The sequence below is a fragment of the Pseudorca crassidens genome, chromosome 1, assembly GCF_039906515.1.
Source record: "Pseudorca crassidens isolate mPseCra1 chromosome 1, mPseCra1.hap1, whole genome shotgun sequence".
Classification (NCBI taxonomy): Eukaryota; Metazoa; Chordata; class Mammalia; order Artiodactyla; family Delphinidae; genus Pseudorca; species Pseudorca crassidens.
The window spans coordinates 74991931-75004811 of NC_090296.1; the positions used below are offsets into that span (position 1 = coordinate 74991931).

The 12881-nt window shown below is 45.0% G+C and overlaps 1 protein-coding gene across 11 annotated transcripts; it reads left to right on the plus strand.

The window, feature by feature from the left end:
- Positions 1 to 282: 282 nt before the first annotated feature.
- HAUS4 (HAUS augmin like complex subunit 4) lies at positions 283 to 8146 on the plus strand. Of its 11 annotated transcripts, none has more exons than XM_067740347.1 (11): positions 285 to 471; positions 1513 to 1644; positions 2145 to 2229; positions 3709 to 3844; positions 3935 to 4066; positions 4407 to 4541; positions 5691 to 5787; positions 6679 to 6824; positions 6968 to 7098; positions 7460 to 7528; positions 7673 to 8146. In XM_067740347.1, exons 2-11 carry the CDS (start codon positions 1629 to 1631, stop codon positions 7854 to 7856), a joined length of 1131 nt encoding a protein of 376 aa, XP_067596448.1. In that variant the 5' UTR covers positions 285 to 471; positions 1513 to 1628; the 3' UTR covers positions 7857 to 8146. The 11 variants fall into 11 exon arrangements, with proteins under 11 accessions (XP_067596508.1, XP_067596518.1, XP_067596448.1 ...); XM_067740366.1 differs by having other exon boundaries at positions 286 to 471; positions 3702 to 3844; XM_067740383.1 differs by having other exon boundaries at positions 286 to 471; positions 1513 to 1613; positions 3702 to 3844.
- The last annotated feature ends 4735 nt before the right edge of the window (positions 8147 to 12881 follow it).

Consider the following 12881-nt stretch of genomic DNA (forward strand, 5'->3'; position numbering starts at 1 on the left):
GGCAAGGGAAGTAAAACTCTTGGCATAGTCTGACTCATTGTGGGCCCTCAGTAGAAGCCGGCAATTATTACCGTCTTCTCAACGTTTGCCCTCAACATGGGGGAAGGTACCCAGGAGAAATGGTAAAGAAGTCTGCCTACGACGTCTCCCTTTCCCAGCCCGGATTCCGAACACCCAGTCTTCCGGCCGTTGGGGTCTAAGGGCGCGAGCAAGGCGGGGGGCGGAGCCTGCGTTCCCGCCTCGAGCGGGGCCCCGCCCCCTACCACTGCCTCCCGTGAGCTTTCGGCCTTTTCCCCTCCCCCGACCTCCCCGCGCGGTCCTCCCGGGCCTAGTTTCCCGCAGCCCCTGAACCCGGCCCGAGGGAGAGGTTCCGGAGCCCGGGCGCGGCCGGGGGCCGGGTGTTGCCGCCGGCCTGCCCGCCCCAGCCCCCTCAGCACTGCCTCGGGAGCTTCAGCTGCCCACGCTGTGCAGGTTTGCTCCGGAGGGTCGGCGGGCGGCGCTGCGGGGAAGAGGAGCGCTGGGAGGGTTAAGTCGGCCAGTCCCCGGTATCCGGTCGCCGAGATCGCCCTCGGCCTTGGGAATCCTTGACTGCCCAGGCGGAAGGAAAGTAGGCGCTGGAGAGCCCGCGCCGCATTTTGATTCATCTCGGGCTCTGTAAGGGTCACATCTTGTGAAAATACCTGTAAAATCAATTTAACGTTCAGTGCAGCGTGTAAAGACAGATCTAAGAATTTAAAAGACGCCTGAGTCAGAACATTTAAATGCTTCGGTCCTTGTATCACCGTTTAGACACGTCTGAGTGCAAAGGGTGGAGAATCGAGCCTGATTGCTGCCACCGTTCACGCCCTGTAGCACTTTAAAAGGGTAGAGGAAAGCACCCTAAAAAACCCCAAGTGGGCACTTCCCCTAGGGAGGGAAGAACAGCTGACTTTTTTTGAAATTTGGGTTGGTCCTCATTTCCGTGGGCGAAGTTTCCCTGCAAAATTTATTTTCAGGCTTAGATCCGTGATAAACAGAATGCTAAAACACTAAGTAGTGGCTTTTGTTGACAAGTCGATTGTGTTGTTAATTCTTAATGTCTCATCCAAGGCAGGAATCGTTATCTCAGTTTTGCAGGTGGGAAAAAGTTTGGCACAAAAAAATCAATTCCCTTAAATTCGCACAGAAGCAACGGCTGAGCCGCAAATTAAGTCTTAGCATTCTGATACCTCAGCTACGGTCCCCCTCTAGACCATGTTACAACACAAATGAGTAGTTACTTTGATGTTACTCATAAAACCAGGGAGTAAACCAAATGTTCTGTGAACATGAAGTGTTAAATCATAGTAATCTATGTCTGTTCTGCTTTGGGAGGCTCAGCTTCCCTTTGGAGTTTGATACTTTGCAGAGAGGAGGGGGTGGAGCAAAGAAAGAAAAAAATGGGAAGTCATGTCAAGGGAAAAATTTTGTCTCCACAGAGTCCAAACTGTGCCCATCTTTACTGCCCTTTTGTGTTGATGTCATTCTTTTCAGTGTACTCCGTGTTCTGGCAAAACACCGACGGCTCACGTCGTCCTCCCGGCCTCAGACGCATTAATACACCTTTGAGTTCCTCTTCTGGCCCTGACCTCCCTGTCAGTCTTCTTGTCATGCTCTTTCCTCCAGGTGCTCTTTACTAATGCTGTTATGTGAAAACCAGTTGTTTTTGTTCAAGTGTGGAATGATTCGTCAGTCCAGAAGGATGTTTCTAGAGTTAATGATCAAAAACTACCAACAGATCTCAGATGAAAGGACAAGTTAAAGAAGCACAAGAAACTATTGTGGAATTTGATAGCTGGCTTATTTGACTGGAGAAAAAAGCAGACCTGGATTTTTTTCCCCCTTTTCCCAGTTCACTCATAACTGGAAAGCAGCAGCTCAGTTTTAACCTTAGACATAATGGTGGGGGGAGGGGGCCATCCTCCTGTTTAGACTAGTGAATTGGAAAGTTTTCTTTCCCAAGGAGGCTCCTTTTCAGACAGGACCCAGGATGTGTGACATAGTCCCCGCCCTGTAAGAGGTGTTTCTCCTCCCCAGCTTGTAGATGACAGAAATTTGAACCCAAGGTAGTTGTCTCTCTGGAGCAGCCAAGCCAGTTTATTTATCTTTTTGTTTCTTTCACTCAGTTGGACAGATAAGAATCACAAGAAAAGCAGATGGCATCCGGGGATTTCTGCTCATCTGGAGAAGGGATGGAAATACTCCAACAAGGTAAGTGTAGCCATTTGAAAGAGGATTGAGGACTTATCCAGAGAGGTCTTATCTAGGGTCTTGTCGTCTATAATAAAAAGGGGGAATTCCCTGGTGGTCCAGTGGTTAGGATTCGGCGCTTTCACTGCCATGGCCTGGGTTCATCCCCTGGTTGGGGAACTGAGATGCCATGTGACGTTGCCAAAAAAAATAAAAAAAGGATTTATAATGTTCACCAGTATGGTTGCTCGCGCAAAAGCCTAACTTTCTAGAGAAACTAGAATACTTGAAGATTCTTAAACACTCTCTTATTGGCAGACAGATTATACTGACTCCTGTTCGGTACCTGCTAGTGCAGTAGACTAAAATTTCAAGATGCTCCCACGCTGAGTTAGCAAGCATATCCTGAAGATGAGCGTGGCCAGTGAACTTTTGAAAGCTACCTTCCTACCTGTGTCTTGAATTTTCTCATATCTTGTCCTCCAAAATCTCAGATCCTTCCATATCTTGAATTCTTTGCATATCTCAAATCCTTTCTTGAATCCTTCAAAAACTTGAATCTTCTGTATTTTGACCATTTCCATAGTGATCTTTCAATGCGTTTGGGGGAAAAAAAAGAGAGATTTCTTATTCTCTAAAAGGACTCTGGTATGATGGTCCAAAGAATGAAAATGTAAGTGTTTGGTGAGTGGGAGTAAAACATAAGACCTCAGCAGAAAGCACGTGGGAAAAGAGATGGAAAAAAAGCCCTTTGAGCATATGGAATAAACAGTGGATCCTGACTTCTTGCACTTTTTCTCACGCATGTGCTGTTCTGCATCCATATGGGTTACTCAGTCTATTTACAATAAGGAGAATTTGGTTAGTTAAATTTTTTATTTACTGTTAAGAATATACCTTCTCTCAGTCTTGCTTATGCGACTAGAGATCCCATACAACGAGGGAACTTTACACGTGGTTTTTTTTTTTTCCTTAAGAGCTCTAGGTATTCTGTGTGAATGAGGCATTTTAGGTACTGTGGTATACCAAAGAGTCCCTTATTCTTGATTCTCTTTGTCTAATATTTTCCAACTGCATTTCCATTTTCTAAGATCTTAGTTTTTTTAAGACTCATTGCCTAATTCTTGATTAATGTCCTTGTATATAATATAAATGCTTGTTACTTTGAGTATTGCCTCTAGTTTATTTGTGGATTTTTTTCTTTCTTTCTTTCTCTTTTGGCCACGCCACGGGGCTTGTGGGATCTTAGTTCCTTGACCAGGGATTGAACCCCGGGCCCTCGGCAGTGAAAGCACAAGGTCCTTACCACTGGACCGCCAGGGAATTCCCTGTTTTTTGATTTTCTTAAAATTTTCATTCGATTTAGAAAACTTCCCTACCAAAAACCTGGGGTTTTTTGGAAGTGAGTATTAAGCTAAGAGTTATGCTCAGTTATATAAATTGAGTCCATACTGTCTTTGCTTTTTGGTCCCTATGGGGGACATCCCTTTAAGTGTGCAGCAAACAGCTTCCTCCTTGTAACCTGAGTGAAGAGGACCTATTACAGAACCCACACTTCAGCAAACTGCTGCTGAGTCTCTCACAACACATGGACGAGAGTGGCTTAAGCCTCACACTGGCAAAGGAGCAGGCTCAGGTAAGGGCCCTGGGAGAAGGGCTAATAGGGAGGAAGGAAATATCTTCTGAGAAAGAGGGGTTCCTACCTGGGATTTTTTTGGTTTTCTAGGCGTGGAAGGAAGTTCGATTGCATAAGACAACGTGGTTAAGGTCTGAAATTTTACAGAGAGTCATTCAAGAGCTGCTTGTGGATTACTATGTGAAGACACAAGACAGAAATTTAACTTCTGAGGACAAAAAGGTGAGGCAGGAGAGATGAAGTAGGCATTGGTACCAGCTGTAGGAATGACGAGGCCAGCTATGGCTTCAACTGATTCTATGATCTGGGGGAAATAGGAGCTTTGGGTAGTGGTTATCAAGAAGGAAAGGGACTGTGGTTATGGGGAAGAGGTGGATGTGTTGTCAGGGTTTTGAAAAGAAAGATTGACAGGAGAAAGTACTGGCAGCTGGGAAGTCATCCGAAGGGGATGACACGTTTGAGGACTTTGAAGATGTGTGAAAAACTGGTTTGTGAGGATGGAGGAGATGGAGTGGGAGAAGTTTTATAGTAACTTCTTTTTGTTTTTTATTCTCTCTCTCAGTTTCATGAGACCCTTGAACAGCGGCTGCTCGTGACTGAGCTGACACAGCTCTTAGGTCCCAGCCAGGAGAGGGAGGTGCCCCCACTGCTTGGGCTGGAGAAGGTGGACCTTCTGGAGCTCATGCCACCCTCAGAGGTTGGCGGGGGGCAGATATTGGGACCAAAGAAGGGAAATGGGTTAATTTCTCCCATATATTTAAACATTTTTTGGTTAAGCTTTATTGTTTCTATAAAAATGAAACATGTTCGTGGTGGTCAAGCTCAAGTAAGTAAGAAAGACATTACAAGGAAGAAAGTAAAAGCTGAAATACTAAATCTAGAAATAAATGCAGTATTATTATATACAGCTTGACATAAATAGTATTATACCTTCTATACCTGTATAGAGAGTATAATCTGTTCTCACAATATATTTTGGACTTTTTTCAAGTATATGATTATTTTAAGGTATATATATTACTTTTCAAATAACTGTAAATAAGATGATACCTCCTAAAGCACTCTTTTTTTTTTTTAATTGAAGTGTAGTTGATTTACAATATTGTGTTAGTTTCAGGTGTACAGCAAAGTGATTCAGTTATATGTATATTTATATCTATTCTTTTTCAGATTCTTTTCCCTTATAGGTTATTATAAAATATTGAGTAGAGTTCCCTGTGCTATACAGTAGGCCCTTGTTGGTTATCTATTTTATATATAGTAGTGTGTGTATTGTTAATCCCACCCTCCTAATTTATCCCTCTCACCTTCCTCAGGCACTCTCAGCAGTGTCCAGGCACATAGTTAGTGCTCAGAGTCCTTATTGTATCATCAGTTTAAATTACAGATAGGATTCCATTGTATGGATGTAGCATAATTTGCTTAACCTTATTGATGGATATTAATTTAAGGTTATTTCCACATTTTTGCTGGTAGAAACCACACTGATAGGAACATGGTAGTTCATACATGTCTTTGTATGATTATTTTCCGAGTGTTAGTGCTTGAATTGGGATCACCAGGTCACAGGCTACACACATTGAACACACTGGTACGTATTGCCAAACTGCTCTCCAGAGAAGAGCTCCCAGTGCACCTAGGTCCCCACATTTTCATCAACATGGGATCTTGACAGTCATTGTATTCTTTGCTAATTTGATGGGTTAAAAATTAATCTCCCTGATGTCTCTTGATGCATTTTCTTTGGTTATCATTGAGATTGTTAGTCATCACATATTCATTCACTGGATCTTTCTAGTTCCAACAGTCTGTCCACATCTCACTTTTTTCACTTCTGTGGCTGTAGGATTTTATGTGGATGAGAGCCCGGCTCCTGCTTGAAGTGGAGGAGCAGCTCAAGAAGAAATGTTTCACTCTGCTCTGCTACCACAATCCCAGTTCAGGTGCGTGCTGGCTGTGTTCTGTTCATGGCTGGCCTTCAGGGCTCCTGGTCTTCTCTTTTGAGAATAATGTGTTTGAATTTTAGATTTGGGACAGAAGCTGAGAAGCGTTGGAAATGTTTACTTGTTTGTTTCCTTGCTGGTAGAATAAAAGCAAGAAATTTTGTACAGACTTCTTTTATTCAGCAAAGTGGCAGCATCCTCTTGCTGCAGGGAAGCATGGTTCGTTCTTAAGAGAATCAGAATGAAATAGGGAGTAAAATTCAGGTTAATAGAAGTTGACCTTATCTTTATTTCTATGATTTAAGAGTTAAGGGCCAGGGCTTCCCTGGTGGCGCAGTGGTTAAGAATCCACCTGCCAATGCAGGGGACACGGGTTTGAGCCCTGGTCCGGGAAGGTCCCACGTGCCGTGGAGCAAGTAAGCCCACGCGCCACAACTACCGAGCCTGTACTCTAGAACCCGTGCGCCACAACTGCTGAAGCCCGTGCATCTAGAGCCCGTGCTCCGCAACAGGAGAAGCCACCAGAATGAGAAGCCCGCACACCGCAATGAAGAGTAGCCCCCGCTCAGTGCAACTAGAGAAAGCCCACGAACAGCAACGAAGACCCAATGCAGCCAAAAATAATAAATAAATAAAATAAATAAATAAATAAAAAAGACCCAACACAGCCATAAATAAATAAATTATTTTTACAAAAAGATTAATAAAAAAGAATTAAGGGCCAAATCTGGAAAGTAAGAGAACTGGGCTGTTTTTACCAGGCCATCAGAAGAAAACCTGGAGGAAGACAGAATCTGTAGGGTTAGATATCGGATAGGGGCACTGAAACATGGCCTTCAAAGGGCAGGAGCAATTAGGGTTTTCCTATCCAGCGCTCTTGTCTCTGCCCAGATTCAGACAGTGAAACCCTGAAGGCAGCAAAGGTATGGAACCTCGCAGAGGTCCTGGTGGGTGAGAAGCAGCAGTGCCAGGATGCCAAGAGCCAGCAGAAGGAGCAGATGGTGCTCCTGGAGAAGAAGAGTGCCACCTACTGCCAGGTTTGGCAGGGCGGTGGGATGGCCTCCTTTCTTTTTTACCCTGACCCCAGGGGCCCCTCTGGGGAAGCCAGGGATTTCTGATCTGCTTTCTTTTCTACCCTCTTTCATGGCCGCCCTCTTGCTCCTGCCTCCCGGGTGCTCAGGTGCTTCTTCGCTGCCTGGCCTTGCTGCAGAGGCTTCTTCAGGAGCACCGGCTGAAGACTCAGTCTGAGCTGGACCGTATCAATGCCCAGTACCTGGAGGTCAAGTGCAGCGCCATGATCCTTAAGCTGCGGTGAGCTGTGAGCGCCGCGGATCTGAGGGACTCCATCTCATACACCACCCACTCCAACCCTCGCCCTCATCTCTTTCGTCTCCATTGCGCCTGGCACCCTGTGGGTGTTCAGTAAATGTCACATAGCAGTATTAGCCTTTGGATTACTCTAAAGCTGTCAACATTCTTGGGTCTTTTATTTTAAAGCCCTCTGAAGTAGGTGGTTTACTGTGAGCTAAATTGCTCGGGAATTTGGAATGACCTTGTTTATCCTGTCACTGCTCAACACAGGACCTTGACCATTGGCAGGTCCTGGGTCCCATTCCTAAGTCTACTGCTGTTAGGGATCCTCAGCTTGACATTTCTTTCTTCCCTCGGTCAGGATGGAAGAGCTCAAGATTTTGTCTGACACTTACACTGATGAGAAAGTGGAAGTTCATCGTCTCATTAGGTGAGAACTCCCAAGAGCCTGACGCAGCTATTCAGAGCTGGTCCCCATACCCTCCAGACTCATTCATTTTAGTGCCTTCTCATTCTCGTGTAGTTTCTGAGGAACCAGTTCCTTATATTGTATCTTCTGTGCCTGGGCTTTTAGGGACCGTTTGGAGGGGGCCATTCACCTACAAGAGCAGGACATGGAGAAGTCCCGACAGGTCCTGAACGCCTATGAGGTCCTCGGGGAGGAGTTTGACAGGCTGGTGAAAGAGTACACCCAACTCAAGCAGGCAACTGAGAACAAGCGCTGGGCCCTCCAGGAGTTCAACAAGGCCTGCTGCTGAGTGTGGGTGGGGCCAGGAGGCTCAGCTTCTGCATAGGGGCTGCCTCCTCCTCTTCCTGCTGGAAGGGCCACCTCCACCTGAGCCCACCTTCACTCAAGGGAGCGTGGGGACACTTGCTCAAAACACTGCAGTCCTTTAGGCACCCTCCTGGTTTTTCTTCCTTGTTTACAATGAGAGTCTCTTCTAGCAAATGTAACAGATTTGTATAATTTTCTATACAGCTATTTGTCAGTGTCAGCCCTGTATCATACTTGATTATCTCCTGAATAAAGTGATAATGTTATATCTGAGGATTTTAGTCATATTCCTTTGGGCAAAGATAAAAAAAGAATATCAAAGGCTATATGGAAAAAAAAAAAAAAGGCTATACGGATAAGGAGGGAAACTGAGTGGATCCAAATAGAGATGGATCCGTAATGCTTACTCAAAGTGAGGGAGGTTGAAGGGCCATCCCACCCACGTGGAGTCTTTCTTTCTTTTTATTTATTTATTTATTTATTTTTGGCTGTGTTGGGTCTTCGTTGCTGTGCTCAGTCTTTCTCTAGTTGCGGTGAGTGGGGTTCTCATTGTGGTGGCTTCTCGTGGAGCACGGGCTCTAGGCACGCGGGCTTCAGTAGTTGTAGCACGTGGGCTCAGTAGTTGTGGCTCACGGGCTCTAGATCGCAGGCTCAGTAGTTGTGGCACATGGGCTTAGTTGCTCTGCAGCATGCGGTATCTTCCCAGACCAGGGCTTGAACTGGTGCCCCCTGCATTGGCAGGTGGATTCTTAACCACTGCGCCACCAGGGAAGTCCCATGTGGAGCCTTAGAGGCTTTGTTCTTAGCAGAAGTGGATTAAAACTGGTCTTGCTCTTGAAGAACTATAGTCTCCAGAGGAGTGCTAGATGCTCAGATGGATAGGGAACTATTCTGTCACTGTGGCTCTCAGTGGGGCGGGTATGATAAAGTAGCAGGGCATCCAGCTCGGTTACAGGAAAGGACACAAGGCATTTGTGTTCCCGCTTCCCTCTGGTGTGGTTTGAGGGTTACTTCTTTCTCTGAGAGCAGAGGGTGGGAGGAGATCACCCTGAGGAACCAAGTTCACGGTCTATTTAGCTTAGAAAAAGGCAGGGCCCTGGCTGGTGTCAAAGTCAGGGACTGCAAACAAGCACAAGACCGACACCCTTATTTAGAAGGGCCTACCCAGCTTCTCAAACCACTTTCCAGGGAGACTGTGTCAAGGTGCTCTTTTGCTAAGATCAAATAATGATGGTTTTGGATTGATTCGTAGGAAAAATTAAGGTCTTTGACTCAACTTTAAATTTTTCTGTAAATAGTGCTTACTTCCGTTTATCTATAAGCAAGTGCTGGCCCACACAAAATGAACAAGAGCAATTAGATTGTATGGTCAGGCCACTCAAGACGGCTGTTCTCTTGCTCTTTGTACATCCCCTGCTTGACCAGTTCCCGCTTCACCTGCACCCTACTCATGTGAACGTGCTTGCCCCCAGCCCCAGCTAGTGATCATTCTAATCCTTAGGCCAGAACGGCTCCACCTGCTAGTTTATTTAAGGGAAACATCTGCCCTCCTGACGGTTGCTAACCTGAGGGGCTGTGAGGCATGTGCCTAGCTGCTGGTTTTCCTCGTAGCTGATGAGCCAGCCTGACTTAAATTCCCCCTATAAATGGTAGCCCCCTTCTCCCCCAAGTGGTGAAGATTGCTGCCATGTCCTGCCTGCTCTCTGCCATCAGCAGGGGTTGGGGGCTGTTGCTCCAGGACCCTTTTGCTGTGGACATGTAAGATTCCCTGTCCAATAAGACAGTGATGTCTCTGTCACTGACTCTGGGCTATTTCTTAGGTCTCGAGGCTGGGCAGCTACAAGGCTTGCAGGCCTGCGGGGTCAGCCCAACATAGATCAATGTAAAAACTCAGAAACAGTCAATATTGCTTAGTTATACTATAATTTTTAACCTAACATTTTTGGGGGAATGTTTTCAAACCTACAGAAAAGTTGAAAGAATGGTATGACAAGCACCAGGATACGTTTTTTTTCCCTTCAATTTTAAAATTATAGTTGATTTACAGCATCGTGTTAGTTTCAGGTGTATAGCAAAGTGATTCAGTTTTTTATATATATATATATATATATATATATATATATATGTATGTATTCTTTTTCAGATTCTTTTCCATTATAGGTTATTTCAAGATATTGAATATAGTTCCCTGCACTATACAGTAGTTCCTTGTTGTTTATCTATTTTACATATATAGTGGTGTGTATCTGTTAATCCCAAACCCCTAATTTATCCCTCCCTCCCTCCCCATTTCCCTTTGGTAACCATAAGACTGTTTTCTATGTGAGTCTGTCTCTGTTTTATGAATAAGTTCATTTGTATAATTTTTTTAGATTCCACATATAAGTGATATCATATGATATTTGTATTTCTCTTTCCGACTTACTTAGTACGATAATCTCTAGGTCCATCCATGTTGCTGCAAATGGCATTATTTCATTCTTTTTTATGGCTGAGTAGTATTCCATTGTATATATATACCACACCTTCTTTATCCATTCATCTGTCAATGGATAAAGGACATTTAGGTTGCTTCCACGTCTTGGCTATTATAAATAGTGTTGCAATGAACATTGGGGTGCATGTATCTTTTCTAATTAAAGTTTTCATCTTTTCCGGTTATATGCCCAGGAATGGGATTGCTGGATCATATGGTAACTCTATTTTTAGTTTTTTAAGGAACCTCCATACTGTCCTCCAGTGGCTGTACCAATTTACATTCCCACCAACAGTGTATGAGGGTTCCCTTTTCTTTACAAAGAGTGTTCAGTGCACCTGAAGAGAGCACTACGGTGCTGTGTCTTGGTCCTTTCCTTCTTCACACTGACTGGAGATGGAAGGTTCGCAGTAGTAAATTTCTCTATTGTGGAGATGAGAAGGGGCCTTGGAGGGCAAGCAGAGGGGTTGAGCGAGAGCTGAGGGTTAGCATCTTGGACCTCAGCTGCCCTCTCCTCCTCACATTTTTCAGAAAAGATTTGCCTTTACTGTCTGTCATTCATTCTATCACACTCCTCTCTCTCTTCACTTACCTTTTACCACATCTGATCAAGAACCAAGTCTTGCTGGGAATTCCCTGGCAGTCCAATGGTTAGGAGTTGGCACTTTCACTGCCAGGCCAGGGTTCCCGATCCCTGGTCAGGGAACTAAGATCCCTGCAAGCCCCACAGCCCGGCCGAAAAAAAAAAAAAGAACCAGTCTTGTTGATTCTTCCTCCATAATGAGAGGCAAAGTATATCACCTCCAGAACTTGGAATAGGATCGCTCTCTGGAAGGAAACTAGGGCGTTCTCAGACAAGCAAAATCTGTCTCCTCCAGGCTTTCAAGGAGGGGTGAATATCCAGGTCTCAAGGGAGTGACCTTGCCTTCATTCTCCCTCAGCCACCACAAAAAGGCGAACCCAGCGCCCCCTGGAGGGCCCCTCACCCCATAAAAAGTCTCTCCACAATACCCATCCTAAAGGATCTGGACTAGGTTTGTTTTTTTGTTTTTTTTGGGGTTTTTTATGTTTATTTATTTGTTTGGTTGTACCAGGTCTTAGTTGTGGAAAGCGAGATCCTTAGTTGTGGCATACAAACTCTTAGTTGTGGCATGCATGTGGGATCTAGTTCCCTGATCAGGACCTGGGCCCCCTGCATTGGGAGCACAGAGTCTTATCTACTGCACCACCAGGGAAGTCCCTGGTCTAGGTTTTGTTAAGTGAGGTCTCCTTATACCTTGAGATAGTGAAAATATAGGCGTCAACTCATCATGAACAAGGTTAGCAATCTGTAGAAAGAATTTTCCCTAAAAGATAGTTATATTCAAGTGGCTGAGGTCCAGCCAAAGTGGCTAAGTAAGGCCTGGTCTCAGAAAAATACAACTGAAATGTAGAAAGACCTAAATGTACTAAGCCTGGCTGAAGAAAGACTGTGTAACCAAACGTAAATGATTAGCCCAGAGTTTAGAAAAGGGTTAAAGAACAAGATCAGGGCTCTCCAGAGGCTCTGGACCCACCCAGCTGGAGCCAGGCCCTGAAGCAGAAGACCTCCCCAATGTCCTGCCACCTTGTGAGACCAGTCAGCATGGCCAGTGGGCATCCTTCCCCTGCCACTGCCCCACCTTACTCAGGTCCTCATTTTGGGTCCCTGCAAATTGTCCTAACTGCCCCTCCTCTCATCTTATACACCACTGCCAGGCCAATTTTTATGATTCTGACTTGTTTTTCCCAGGTAGTTTGTAATTTTCACTTCACGTCATTTCTCTGTTCAAAACATGTCAGGTGTCCCCACTGCATACCAAACACAGTCCACATGGCTTAGCTGGGAATTCAAGCCCTCACAGTGCAGCTCGACTTTCCAACCTTTTCCCACCACGCACACCTTCTACTCACCCTAAGCCACCCCCCAGTGGGCTTACTCACCCTTTCATGCTTTCCTGTGCTTGTTATGGTTCTATCCACCTGGCAAGAACTCTTCTGCTCATAAAATCCTATCATCTTGGAGGCCCACCTCAAGTTCTGCTTCCCCATGATCATTCCAGCTAGAAAAGGTCTCACTGTCATTTAATACCCACAGCACTTTGTTACAACTTCTTTAAGGTGCCTGTCATGCAGGCCTTGAATTTCATTACCCCACTGGGCAGTGTGTTTAACCCTATCTACAACATCAGAGGCTCTTGGAGGGCAGCTGGTTGTAAAACAGGTGTTCTCAGTCTTTCCGGTCTCAGGACTCCTTTACTTGCCACTATTTTTAAGGACGCCAAAGAGATTTTGTTTATGTAAGTTTTATCTATAGATATTTCTCATATTAAAAATTAAAAGTGAGAGACTATCATTGGCCTTTTCCTGAAGGATATCAGAAAAAAAATTACTTGGTTTTATTGAGCATGGTTGTTTCTTGAATATAATCCTTTGCCGAGATGGAGTCAGGTAGTATCCGAGCTCTAGTTAGTCACAACTGCTTTGATATTTAAATATGATCTTGATTAGATC